This window comes from Camarhynchus parvulus, chromosome 2, assembly GCF_901933205.1.
Source record: "Camarhynchus parvulus chromosome 2, STF_HiC, whole genome shotgun sequence".
Taxonomy (NCBI): domain Eukaryota; kingdom Metazoa; phylum Chordata; class Aves; order Passeriformes; family Thraupidae; genus Camarhynchus; species Camarhynchus parvulus.
The window spans coordinates 67121178-67136102 of record NC_044572.1 but is presented as its reverse complement, the minus strand read 5'-3'; the positions used below and the strand labels follow the sequence as shown (position 1 = coordinate 67136102).

General features: G+C 39.0%; 1 protein-coding gene across 6 annotated transcripts in view; it reads left to right on the top strand.

Annotated features, from left to right (window-relative positions):
* Positions 1-14925, top strand: part of FARS2 (phenylalanyl-tRNA synthetase 2, mitochondrial) — a 231919-nt gene that overhangs the window by 147053 nt on the left and 69941 nt on the right. For 5 of the 6 annotated variants that reach the window (XM_030943366.1, XM_030943367.1, XM_030943363.1 and 2 more), the window contains one exon: positions 9129-9280. The exons of the other annotated variant lie outside the window; for it this stretch is intronic. In XM_030943366.1, coding sequence (XP_030799226.1) covers positions 9129-9280 — 152 coding nt within the window. The remainder of the gene's footprint in view (positions 1-9128; positions 9281-14925) is intronic. 6 annotated transcript variants of the gene reach the window in all.

Genomic DNA, 14925 nt, shown 5'->3' with positions numbered 1-14925 from the left:
AGCTTTAGGAACACTCAGGGTCTGTCTGAGGGAAAAAAAATTAAAGGCTTTTGTCCCTGAGTAATGGACAAGTAAGTAGAGCCTTTCATTTCAGTTTCTCTCTAGCTTAATTACTGTACTTTAAAGTTTTAGCTTGTTACACTACCTTGGTGTTTTATTGTGAGTTTTGAACTTTAGAGGTTGTAATTTGTATGAATTTAAAACTTAAGTGGGAAGATGGGAGGGGGAGGGGGATTGAAGGCTACTCTGGAAACTAAAAATACTGGATTTTGCCAAGAGTCATAGAATCATGTAATCCTTATGTGGCAGCAGCTCTCTGGCCACAGAGAGCAACAGATGACTTCCCCCAGGTATTTTCCTGGGGAAGGCTGTGAGAAGATCAGAGAAAAGAATGAGAAACAATTCTTATTTCCACTTGCTGCACCTGTTGTTGTGCACATGTGGAATGCCTTATGGAGATTGTTTACCAAAGGGTGATTTCTTAATTTCTTAATTGGACACTGGATGTAGTTTGGATGGATTGACCAGTTAGGTCAAAGCTGTATCGGACTGTCTGTAAGGGTTACAAGTTTCTTAATAGTATAGTATGGTATGATAAATAGAATAAAGCAATTGATCAGCCTTCTGCAATCATGGAGTCAATGCTGATTATTACCTGGCTGGGGGCCTGCAGGGACATCCTTAGAGTTGGAAAAGAACTCTTAGATCACCAAGTCTGCTGTTATGCTGTCATCACCATATTCCCTACTAAGCCATGTCCCCAGGTGCCACATACACTTCCAGGGACAATGATTTCACCACTTCCCTGGGCAGTCTCTTCCTCTGCCACTTGAGCAGTTTTCCCAAGACAAGAAGGAAACCAGGCTATATCAGTGGTACTGGAAGTTATAAAAATACCTCAAAACCACCAGTAACCTGCCTGGGTAAACTTCTGTACATGGTGAGATGGTACAGATTAGCTCTGGGAAATGTAGAAAAATAACTCTTTTGTGGCATAGTAATGTCCAGGGCGTTGTCTGAAGTTATAGCCGAGAGATATGAAATGTCATTGCTGATGTATTGGAAATCTCTGTGTTTTTTAGGAAGGAGAAAGAAAAAGAAGTATAGTTTGATAGGTGGGAAGAAGGACTTTTTCAGGTGTTGCATGTGCCTGTAAGATTCACAATGCCAGCTTATTTTGGTGTAAGTCACATTCAAGTGTTCTGGAGATTCTGCAATTTAAACAGTAACTCTCTGGAATGGTGCATTTAATGAGCAGAAAAGGAATGCAATCAACATTGTTTTATACGAGGCTTTTCATCTAAGCCAAAGTAAAATATTAAGTGCACTTTGTTTCCATTGTTATGATATGTATTTGGGAGAAATACGTCTTCATATTGCTGCAGACTCTTTCCAAATACTTGCATTGTTTGTTTAGATGTAACTCTTTTATATGAATTGTTGATGAGTACAGTATTTTACTCCACGGAGCTATTTATCTCGGCATTATTATTAAGCATAATGAGAAAAAATATGCAAGCCAAACCATCAGAAGAGGGAAACCTGACTTCTGAGTATGGCAAACACCAAATGCCTGCAGCAACCAAGGCCTTCTGCAGGAATTGCAGGTGCTCAGCACTGCTGAAGAGAAAATTCTTAGTATCTTCTGAGAAGTTGAGTTTCTGCTGACTTATACCAGCTTATTACCTGTTCCTTGCAGGCATGGCAGGTATTTTTAGAGAAGTGCAGGACACATATGGGTTTTTTGTTCATTGACAGTTTGTTTTCAGAGGTTTGTGTCTTCTTTTTACCCTTGCCTGTGATGTTGCCTGTGGTGTGGGATATTTGGGTAGGAAGGACAGGCAGAATATACCGGGTTTGGTGTGAGAATCCATTTTACCATTTTGGTGATTCCAAATCACTGGATTCCTTTCCCAGGATAGCAGCTTGCTTGTTTTCTATTGAAGACATCACAACAGAGTAAGGATTGTGCCATCAGTTCCACTTGGAACTGTGGAGTTCTGTGGTAGCAACTGCTCAAATGGAAAAGCAATAACAGAAAAAGCATTTCTCGGGTTTTAGCTGTTTTGCAGTGATACATCTGTGATTGAGATGGGGAAAATGAGCACCATGAAACCAAATAGCTTGGTAGGCCATCAGCTAGGGGCCTGGGAAAGAAGCATGAGGAAAATGCATTTTTTTTTCCACAGTGGACATAGAACTGCTGAAGGAAAACATCAGGCTAATTGCTTCTTCACCCTGATACTGTCAAAAGGGATTTGTAAGGGGCTGTGATGTGGGAGTGAGTAGTAAAGAGCCATTCCTTTTGGTGATTCTCCCTGTGAGTCCTACTTTGTTCTATGGAAATGAGAAGTCATTTTTGCCTCATTAAACACAGAGCATGGAGTCCTGGTATTTAGGAATAATTTATACTTATCCTTTGGTGGTTTTTATGATCAGATCACAAGAAGCAAGGCATATCCAAATGCCCAAGGGAACAGGTATCTGGGAATATCTCTGCTGTGTACACTGTAACATCCTTGCTTTTAATAGGATTAGGTCAATACTTTCATCTTCTTTATGTCTTTCCTGACTTTTTTTTTTCAATTCCTTACTAATCATTTAGAATCATAACCCTTTCAGTGGCAATACAAGTGCTCTTTTGTGTCTGGAAATCTTCTCAAAAGCCATACCTTATTTCTTGGCTTTCTGACCACAGGTCAGTTTAAAATGCATATTTGCACTCAAAGAAGTATATTGTGACTTTAAACTTGACACATTTTTCATCACAAATTTAAACAAGCTTGACTTTAAAATAAAGTCACTGCATTTTAATAAAATGTTGTAAGAACACAGTGTCTCTTTCCAGTGAGGCCGCAGAGGCTTAGTAATCAGCATTACTTTTGGGTGAATGTGTGTAAAGGCAAGCATTCTACTCACTCATTCTGCCACAGCACCAGGCCTGTTGTGCATTTTTTCTGCTGCTTGGAAAATGTGGAGCTTATCAACAAAGTTTAACCTCTTCACTGGCTGTTACAGATCTTAATTTTTTCAGTGGCATATTAGATACTGACTTTCCTACGTCAGGCAGGTTCCTCTATATGAGCTGTAACTTTTAGCATGCAAGAAAGATTGCACTTGCTCCTGTGCATGTGCACGTGTGTGTGCATTTATTTTGTGTCTTAAGGGGGTTTACCTGAGGAAAGGTGCTTGAGGAGCGTTGAAAATGGTGACTGAATGGGATGATATGGAGAGTTACCTGTGACTGCTTTGGAAGAATATAAGCAATTAAACTCTTTTTTTGCTTTGCACCTTCAAGGAGCCTGGAATGGGGCTCGAGAAAGAAATTATCTCCAATGTGACCCTGTAGGGTGTAGTTTAAGTGGGAAGGGGACAGAGCTGTCACAGTGACATGCACGGCACAGCAGAGAGGTTCCTGGTCCACAGGTTTGTGTCATCTCACATTGAAGGCTGAGACTTAGCTAGGAAGACAAGTCTGTAGCCCCAGGGCACCTCCCTGTTCAGCCTGGATGTAGAATGACAGAACCACAGGATGAGTCAGGTTGGCACCCCAACAGGTTGTCTGGTCCAGCCTCCCTGCTCAAACAGTGTTGTCCCAGAGCACATGGGACAGGATGGCATCTGGATCATTCTTGAATATCTCCATGTACAAAGAAAACCTCCTCCACTCAGAATGGTCCATGTACAAGTAGAGTGCCTGAAATCCATGGAGCACTTGATGTTCCCATGAACATATGGTGTTCCCTGTACCTGTATGTGAGCTTTTCAAAGTTAAGAACTCTGTTGGGGTGAGCAGATTGGTGTCTAAAAAGGGCTGATCGTACTTCTGTATTCATTCACTGAAAAGCTCAGAGCATCAGTGGAAGCTAACATGCTTCTGCCACTCCCTGCAGGAGGACAGAGCGGTGCATTGATCCCAGACTAGTCCATTTGCTTTGGTTTTAAGAGCTTAATCCCAAAAGATATTTTATATCTGCTTATTAGACGTTATGGTAGCTGTCTGTTGAAATTTAATTTCCTTCTTTGAAGATGTGTGTGTGTTTACACATAAAAATGTATATATATCTATATGTGTGTGTGTGTGTACATGTATGAATATATAGAACTTACTATATATATCTAAGGAGAAAATCAATTTAGTTAGGAGGGTATAAAACTTTTAATAATGGGGAACATTGTGACTAAATTTTAAGCCATGGCAGCCAAGAAATTCGAAGTTATGTTCCCTGCAGCAACTGTAATTTGTCTACACTGGTCATAAATACGGAACTGTAAATCTAGAAGCATACACACTAATACAGGAAACTTCATTATGTGCATGAGGGTTAAGTTACTGCTGTAAATTTGCAAATTTTAATTTCATGCCTGTTACATGTTTACATTTCCTATGATAACACTGAATTAATGTAGTTTCACCATGGAATATATTAAGAAAGGCTCAGTTATTACAGGACTGTAGTTTTCATTTTGATGAGAATATGATGTTGCATTAAAACTGTGTAGTTTATGTAGATATTTCTCCAAAACATGAGCAAGACAGGACTGTTAAAGCTTAGCAGCCACGATGCTGCTAAGTCTCATATTTTTCTGACTTAGACTGGTGATGGCAGTAAAGCATGGCTGACTTTTTAATAGCCTGGCTGCTGTGGGATTGCTAACCCAGTTTCTGCTGCATGTCGTCATTAACCTTGCATTTGTGTCACCACTGTCAAAATACAGGTACAGCTTTTTCCTCTGCTGTGTTTGTCACTCGTTTGTTTTGTCCCATCTGCAGCTGGCAGCAGGGAAGGAATGGAGTGAGCAGCCACAGCACAAAACTTCTCCTGTCCCCTTGCCATGTTGCACCCATCTGGAGGAAATGGCTTTTCTTCCTAATGACAAATATTTGTGGAAAGTGCTGGTGTCCGTCCTTTTGTTTGGGACTCTGTGCTAAAGACACTTCACGGTCTTGTGTGGGTTATTCTCTGGCACTGGCTGTGCATTATTCCCAGATGTTTTTACCGCAGCTTGGGAGGTTCTGCCCTCAGAAAGGAGGTTTCTCTCCCTTACAGCTGTGAGGTATCTGGATTCAGCCTAGCTGATGATCCTTTGCCATGTGTGGATGAACAGATACCACTCTTATGGTGACCACTTGATTCCTGCTGCTAAAGCATCCAGAGTAGTGCCCTGGTATGGCAACATACACAGAGCCCATGTATTTGCTATTTTATGCTGAAAAATGGGTTCTGATGGATCCTGTTGCTGCTTAAGACAGCTGTCCCCCAATAACTTGAGCTGCTGCAATTATTCATCCAGCGCATATTAATATAAACAAATCAGAGGGGCAATTTTTAGCTGGCTACAGCAGGCTGTGAGCTGCAGTGGTGAAGGAACACGCACATGTTTGTTTTATCGGCTGCTGCAGGGGCAGTAATCTCAGGCAGAAAGGCAGAGCAGAGAAGTAGAGGTGAGGAATGCCCTGAACTATCACCAACCCATGTGAAAGACTGACAGCCCTGTGTTTTTAGTGGTGCATTCCTCAGGCAGATGTAGGCATAGGCACGGCAGGCTGGCAGACCAGGTTATAGCACTGGTGTCCAGCTACCCATTTCTATACTAAAATTAGCATCCTGAGAGGGAAAAGCTTGCAGTTTTGGGAAATACTTGGCTTATTTAGTAGTCAGAGAAAGAACTTTGACTAATGACTAGGAAACATATAGCATATATAACATACGGATCTCCATAAACTTCCATTTTAATATTTAAAGAAATTATAGTAATTCAGCACTCCTAAATTGTTTCACTTTGAGTGATTGAAAAATGTGATGCCATTATTTCCAAGATTTCCTACAAGATGGGTTCAGTGGAGTCCTATAGATAGTGTAATTTCTGGGAAAGCATTTGTTTTCTGAGGCTGTTGAAAAATGTCAGTGATAGTGTGCTGAAGTGTTTGAAACAGAAAGTGAACAGAACATTTAAAGTAGCACTGTGGTGTCAAAACTTTGATGGAACCAAAAGGAGGGGTGCAGGGATGTCTGTGCATCAGCAGTGCTTACTGACACACTTGACCAGTGCCCTGCAGCAGCACTCTGCAGGTAGGATCAGCTCTGCTGTTTCCTAAACATCTTTTCAGTTCCTCGGAAACCTAAGGGGGTGATCAGGGCATGGAAGCAGGAACAGCAGAGCTTCCAGGCTCTGGTGATGTGCTAGGGTTCAGCCAACACACAGCCTGCAGAACCAGATGTGTCCTGGTAGCTTTTCCAAGCATTGTGCTGGAGGACTCCTGAGCCATGAAGAGAGTGCAGCTGGAAGTGGTGGCTGGAGGCAACAACAGAGTAGAAGATTTAGTGGGAAGAACACATTTCTCTCAAGGGGAGCCTTTGAAAGGTCTGTAAATTCATAAGGACATGGTCTCTAGGATTGGCATTTGCCTTGAACTTGAAAAAGGACCAAAATCAATGGACTTTGGACCAGTCTGCTGTTATAGAGCCGGAGAGTTTAGAAAGGATCAAAGAATGGCAAAGTGGTCTGTTGGATCACAGTATGTATTTGCTGGAGTGCCTGAATACAAATTTAGGAACTTCATTTTGGCTTGCCAATTGGAGACTCTTTAGTAGCCTATTCACATTTTAGGTGTAGCTAATAAACTACGATGTGACTCATGGAGCTCTACAACAAACAGATCGATACATTTGAGAACTAGGAATTTTATCCTTATACTAACTTTAGTGTTGATATAAGACTTACTGCAATGATATTGACTGCAGCCAGGTGGTGAAGGGACAATATAATATGGGATTATTGCCTTGCCTTTTACCATAAAAGATTTTTCTGTATTACAAGGCTCTGAGAAAAGGTTAGTAGCTAGTAATAAAAAGTTATGCTTATGTGATGTTTTAGGCATTTGTCCTTCCAGTCTTTGTAGCACAAGCATACACACACAAAACTACAACGATTGTTTTTCCACACTAGTGACACTGGACAGAAAAAGCTGCACACACAAGAAATTAATTCCCTGCTTCCCATGGGCAGGCTATCTCCAGGGGAGCAGGGCCCCATCACATGTGATGCCTACCTGGGAAAATAAACACCATCACTCCACATATCCCTTCTTCCCACTTTATATACTGAGCAGGATGTTGTAGGGTCTGGAATATCCCTTTGGTCATTTGGGGTCACCTGTATCAGTTGTGTCTCCTCCCAAATTCTGCAGCTTTCTTGCCAGTGTGGCAGTACAGAAAAATGGAAAGGTTTTGCCTCTGTGCAAATACTGCCCAGCAATAACAAAAGCATCTCTATGTTACCAACTGTGTGTTCAGCACAAATCCAAAACACAGTCCCGTGCTAGCCCCTGTGAAGACAATTAATTCTTGCCAAAACCAGCACAGGACATTTCTGAGTTACCTGAACATGAAATTAGTTTTCTTTATTGTCTTTGTACTTGTGTGAATGAAAGTAGGTGCCTTGATCATGCTGAGACTCATAAGCCACATCTTCTGGTTGAATAATTAAATGTCCTGAACTGTGAGTTCAGTAAGTTTTGTATTAGTCCCACCAAGCTTTGAAGGGTGTTCAGTATATTCCTGAACTATAGCAGTGGTAAATAAAGTGGTAGATAGGAATGAGGTGAGACTATAGGGGTCTACTGCAGGATTATAACTTTATTTACACTAACATGTGTATCAGGTTGTTGTCTGAGGAGCATCTCCAGCATTTGCAGCTGTGACTTTTGTGGAGCAGAGACATTTGCATTTCATTCATTAGTGTTTTATCAAAAGCTCTTTTGCATTGGATTTGTTGTGCAAGTTTCCTTTTTTTAATTTGATGTACAGGATATGAATTCATTTGACAACTTTATTCCTTTAACAAGTTCAATAATCATTTGCGATTCACAATTTTATTTGCTGGGGGTGTTATTAATTTAAAACTGGCACTGTATTCCTTATCGGGTATTTATTGACTGGTTTACACTCTACAGAACAGTATTTGAGTAAATCAGAATGCTGTAAACTTGCCTTATTAACAGGTTTATTGCTTTAGCAGGTACTCACTTAAGTTTCCACTGCTCCATCATCAAACATTCCCAGACATGGAATACATTTTGAGTGAGATATTATATTGTATAGACCAAGGTGTACACATGGAATCTCTTGTATATATAAAGAAAATAATAAAATAGATGTTTTCTCCTGCAGACTCCAACTATCTTGTGCAAAAGTACTTTTTTCAACTGCAGAGAATTAATGCAAGGCAGAAGTAAGATCCTGTATGACCTAGAGGTCATGAAAGGAGAATGTTACCATTTTCTGTTCTTCAAAGGGCAAAACTTCTCACCAAAGGTGAGATCTGAAACCCACAGAGTCCTGGGAAGTTTCATCAAAACTGAAAAGTTGATTATCTGGTTTCATTCCTCTTTCTATTCCCATTTTTACAAATAACAAGTTACACTATCTGCCCACTCTATGTGGGAAGCAAAGGTTCCCCTTTGTGTTTAAAAGCCAAGTGTGGTACTTGTGGAATGAATAACTATGTTAACAGCCATATTTTTTTGTGTTATTGTAGATGTTTGGATGTCTACAAAATCCACCAGAAAGTGAACTGATCCCCCTTTTTAAGCCACAGTGTGTTTCTTATTAAAACATTTTAATAAGAAGGTGCCTATTTATAAGACTTTGTTAAAAATTCGACAGTAAAAATAATAAATCTGTTGTGTAATATAAGAGTGTTATAAAATGCATATGAATTTTATACCTGAATGTGACAAGAAGTTTTGAATCTGCAAAAAGTCTGGAAAATGCTTTTAAAAAGTGCAAATCTACCTAGTGAAAAACCACCTGACATTATCTCATCCTTCTAAGCAACTCTGTTGCAAAAGTGTGTTCAGGGTCATAAACTCTAATTTTAGCAAACAAAAACAAGATTTTTCTTATCAATGAAAAAACCAAAGTTGTTATGAGGGGATCTTTAAAAGACATTTCCTAGTATAAAATCTTCCATCTCAGTCATTTATGAGGTCAGTTTACCCTTCAAAGACCATTTCAAAAAACCTCAAAACTGTGTACTTTGTGTGTTATGTAAGTTCAGAACAGTTGTAGATATAGTTATCAAGTCCGACCATGTATAAAGGTATGCTTTTAAATTTCTTTTAGCCACTCAGCCGATATCCACCTTTGATCAATGACATCTCCTTCTGGCTGCCTTCTGAGACGTACTCTCAGAATGATTTCTATGATTTGGTTCGAACCATTGGTGGAGACTTGATAGAAAAGGTTGTCCTGCTGGATGAATTTGCCCATCCAAAGTAAGTGAAAATTTTAACACCTTTTTCCTGTGGTCATAGTATAAATATTTTGTGACTATTTTAGTTCTGTATACCAAGAAGTTCTTTATTCTTACAATATGTGCACATTTCATTTTTTAGCTCCAAAACTTTCCTGCAGCAAAAAAAAAAAAAACCAAAAAAACAACTTTTCATTTAAAAGAAATACTACCTATTTTTCAGTTTTCCACTAGTACTGAACTTCTGGTATTCAGACTACCCCAATGCTTTGTGCTCAGGTTTTGACAGAAACAGTGAACAACTGCCTTCCTCAGTACATCTGGCAGTGCGTGACACTCCTGTCCGGCGCGTGTCTGACATTCTAGTCTTGCTCTTTGCTAAGTGAATGAAGTTTGTCTTCTTGTTCTCTTCCTTTCTTCTTCTAGTCTTGACACACTAGTAGACCTTTACTATAATGTCAGTATTAATAATGGTTTGTTGCAGAATGCGATTGTTGGTGTTCAACTGTGAGGGAAAAAAAAGACCTTGTTCATTTCTTTCTGACACTTATTTATATGCTGTTGAACAATCTCTCAGGTTTCAGAATATTATATGGGTATTGCAGCTCTGACATGACCAGGGAGTGCACAGGGTATTTGTCCAACTGATAATAACAGTTGCCTCAAAAGCAGACAAGTATCAGCTATTACATATGTACTGCTTTTCAATTTGTTCAATTTGTTTGTTTCATATGTACTGTTCCCAAATCAAGAAATAAAAAAGCTGCTGGCTATCTAGCTATCTAAAACTGAGGTTTAAAATAATTTTTCTTGAGACTTTCTAAAGTGCTGTAGGAAGGCAAATAATAAACCTTTTTTGAATATAACAGGTAAATGTTTCATGATATTTTCCAACACCTATAGATTTTTTATTTTCTGCTTTCTACATCCTCTGTTGTTCTTTTGAATTTGGTATGTGATGGAGGCCAGATGAATTGATTGTTCTGTGGCCTAGTTTTCATGGCATTACAGTGGATTTTTATTTTTGGGGGATTTTTTCCTTTTTACCCTTTTTGTGTAGTGTTATATGAGACTGTGCTGTGTGAAGAAACAGAAATGGAAATGAAATTTGCATGGTCATCGTAAAGCTTTGAGTCATTAATTCTTGAGTCTTTCTCACATGCAAATCGTGCAAAAGGATCTTAACTTACTCAAGATGGTGTGTGCAGAAGAGGAATACAGGTTAGGATAAGATAATGAGTACCTTTCATTGTAAAGAACAGACTATATCTTTCAGGAAAATTGAGAAGCAAGTTTATTGCAGGTATGGGTAACTTCTTATTGTCACTTGGAGTGCACCATAGTATCAGTTAGCACAAGAACATAGACACTGAAGGCTCTGCACACAGATCCTGCTGTCTTCTATCATGATGGTTCTGATACAGTGCAATCAACATTTTTTGGTAAAAACTGAGTTGTTGAATCCCATTCTGGAACTGGTCCTTCCATTCATTCATGCCAGAAGTTTATTGTATGTGTAACACCTCAGTGCTCATTGCCAATTTTTGTCTACGTTCTCCTCAGTGGTACCAAACCAGCAATTATCTTCGTTGTTACATCATCTCTTAGGGTAAAATCCTATGTGTAGTGCAAGCAGCTCTTCCAAGTCGGAAAGTTTGGAGGAATCTTGTTCCCTGCTTCCTGAAACAGTGGCAGTATTATTCTGTGATTACTCTCAGCATCTTACTGGGGAAATCCACATGCACTGTGGCAGCCTGCCAGCAGCACTGCATCAGTCATGGCTCAACTCACAGGTTATGCTTCTCTTCTCTGCTGAGAATATTGGCTTCCATACTAGTAGAGTGGTGAGGTAGGGACAGGATTCACTGTTCTGGTTTTCTACTATGTGTGTTTTCTCCTTTGATATGCTTTGACACATACAGAACATAGTCCAGGGATGACAGTTGTTCCTCCTCAAGGAATACACCTCTGGTTCTCTCTGTAACTTCTGCAAATAGAAGGGAAGGTTGATTGCTCACAGAGAATTGTCACATAGATTTAGGACCTCTACTAGTTTTGTTCTCTAAACCATTTAAACCTCACTCAGCAGACATCCAAATATGTTTTGACACTTCAAGCAGGAAAAATTTCTCACCTTTACATCTGAAAAATTTGAGAGGTGACACTAATGGATTGTTGGTAGGTTATGTTGTAGTCCTCTTGGTTTTTTACATCTGAAAAATTTGAGAGGTGACACTAATGGATTGTTGGTAAGTTATGTTGTAGTCCTCTTGGTTTTTTCACCTGCAACAACAGTAGAAGAAATCATTTCAAATGTCCCATTAAAAATCAGTAATTCCAAGGAGATTAGCTGCTGCATTAACAAGGAATCATAAATGAAGACTTTCATAATGGTTACTTTGCCCTTTCTTTTTAGAACAGGATGTGAGCAGATATGTAACTTTTGAGAACTGATGATGTAAGCCACATCAGTAATTTTGTTTGATTTTTAAAGGCCTTGGAAGACTGACGTTTTGAAAAGAGTTTTCTACTTAGTCTTAATTCCTAGATAATCATCTTGTTATGGGAATGATACAGTGGTTTCTTTAATTCAGTGTTTCAGAAAAGCCTCTGGGCACAAAAATTAACATAAGAGATCCTCAGCGTTGCTATGGATCTGTATGTTACAGGTCTAGGTACTTGTAATCATTATCTTGAATTTTTAGTGAATCTCCTGTGGAGGATGGGAGAAAAGTGTCTAGGACTGGAAAAACGGCAGTGCTGCTGTTTTGAATGTTAGTTACTTACAAGCAGCTTATTAAGTTTATGCTTGTATTTAATCACTTCTAGAATTTAAAATTCAGATTTTTTTAATCCTTTAAAAACACCAGTTTCATGAGGAATTAGGACATTTGGTAGTCTCATTTTCCTTCTTAAACTGCTTTTCTTAGTTATTGGACTATAAAGATCTGAAGGTAGAAAATGTTATACAAATAAAACTAATTTATAACACAAAAAGAGGTCTTTAAATTAAAATCCCTTATAGAGGCTGCCTGTGTAATACTGTGTAGTTGCCTTTTCTGTGGTTCAGAAACTTTTCAAGATTTCACTGGGCTTTAGACTGATACCCATTCTGCAGTGTGTTGCAGTTATGGTGTGTATTAGCAGAGAAAATGTATTTCTCTACAGGGAAAAGGAAAGTGGGGGCAGGAAAAAGCATGAGATAAGTAATTGTTTAAGCAAGAAGAGATGCCTGAAAGCAAGTAAAACTTGATTACCTGCTTTGTAAGTTAATAATATTGAGACAACTTTTAGGGAAGCACAGGAAGAAAGAAGTCTCATTGCTGAAAAGCACAAATTTAGGAGAATGCCAAGTTTCTGTGCCGGGGTAATTAAGAACTGTTCCAGCCTAAAAGTGTCTTAGGTAAACTTAACTGAGCAAAATCAAAACACAGCACTGAGGTAAACTAAGTAATGTGTGATGTGTCACACAGTCAGGGTTTAACTTCATCCAAGATGAATAATGCAAAACATGGCTGTAACACACCTGTTACTCAGGTATATAAAGAATCAGCCAGCATATGTGAGGGAAAAGTTGTGACTTTTCTAAGTGCCAAGAAAACTGAGTGAAACTGGTGGTTTTGGCAAGAACAGGAGCAGGCCATCTGTAAGAAAAGCAGAGAAGTGTCTCTTTGCAATGAGCAAAACATTTTCCACAGTCCATCCTGTGTATTGCAGCTATTTTTGCTTGATGCATTAGCTTCAAACAGTTAGACTTTCATACATTTGGATGGTGGAATGTGTTTCTCCATGCATGATGTGTGAAGTGAGTTCACTGTGACTTGCCTGGAGTTGTCAGATGCCCCATGAGCTGTGTAACCAGCCACTGGAAGGCAGTGGCACTGTTTTTGCTACCTGACTGAATTATTTCTTTCAAATCCTTGGAGATCTTTAAGGACCTTTAAGCATTGCTGTGCAAATACACAATGAGTGAGGATTTGTAGCTGACATTTTCCCCCTTGGAACATTTTAGTGAACAAACATTTGCAAAAAAAAAAAAAAAAAAAAAAAAAAAAAAGAGTTTTGGACTATATTGATACTAAAAGAAGAAAAGAAAGGGGTGTTTCCCTTACTTTTTGCAATGGCTGTTTTATCCTCCATATATCTTTACGTTTAGGCCTTCTACTACTCAACTTGTCTAAGCTGTCTAATCAATATGAATGACCTTCAGAAATTAAATCAGAAAGTAATCTCTTTTTCAGTAGACAAGACTTCTCCAGTTTTGGATAGGAAACAGATTTCACAGGAAAAACAAAAAGGTGGCTGAATGGCAGTCAAAAGGTAGAAGGGTCTCTGCCTGCTGTGAATAAGCAGATCAATGCAGAGAATCCCAGGAAGAGGGATTTACATTCTTTCATTCATACAGTTTTGGTGACATTCAGATGAGTACTGTGGCTGCACACATGCAGAATTTCAGGCATGGTAATTAAAGCATATCTGGACAAAGTAATAGAGGAAGTACTGGTTAATCACACATGGTAGAATATGTGATAGAAGTGGCACAAGACATTTGTGACCCACATTGTCCTTGATGAAGAGGACAGAGAGAGATAAGAGTCCAGGGGTGAGAACTTGTCCCCTAAAATGCAGTACCAAAGACAGAATACAGAAATGCTGAGGTTGTTATCTTTGCTTTGGGCAAGACCTGCAAGTGTGTTTTTCAGTTTAGTGTGCCATGTTTCGCTTGTGTAAGGTATCTTGTGTAATCCCATGACATGTGATGGCCTCACATCTTCATTCTGAAGATGTATTTTCTGCATCACCTACATTTTTGCTGTAAAGTTATTTTCCTGTTGGTCTTTCAAAGTTAGTTACTAATATTTCCATTTTGTTAGAAGGATATGGGAAGTAAGGAAAGATATGGCTCCACACCTTCCTTTGCAAGGAAGATACATAGGTAGACTGAAAAAGTTATAAAAAAATGTAATCTAGACATGCACTGTGTCCTCAGTGTACTTAAGAGGTAAATTTTTAATCAGAGCAACTAAAAATATTCTGAAAAGGCAGGGTGGAGACAGTAAGGGGGGAAAATTGATTTGCTGTGTTTTGACGGCTATGCTGTTAAAAATATAAGGGGAATAGGTAAGAAAGGATTTATTCTTGCCTTTGAGTCAATTACTTGCACATTTGTGGGGTGAGATCTGCACATTTGTCACAGTCTGTTAAATGAAGTGAGAGGAAATGTATTGGCTGCTGTGAAGGAGGAAGGTAGGTGCACTGTGGCACCATCTTTAGAGATTTTGGGAGTACTCAGATGACCTGTGTCTCTTCTTTTCCAAACAGTAAAAGGAAGAGATCTGACAGCAAAGAGTCAGATCCTGTTGACTGCTGTGTTGTGTCAATGCATGCCCCTAGCTCCTTGTTAGTGTATAGAAAATACAATGTAAGAATATCACTTTGCACCAGATGCCAAATCTTGCACTTTCCTTATCTACATGGAGATAAAATCAAATACTTTTTAGGTCTGGTTTATTCATTAAAGCTGATTTGGTTTTGTCTTGCTTTTGGAATAGGTGAATTAAGCAGAATAATTCTTAAGTGCTTCTTGCTGCTAGTATTACGCAAATTAAAACAATCAAGTCAGTCCCCAAACACCTTGTTGTTCTTCAGCCTGAGCACTTTACAATT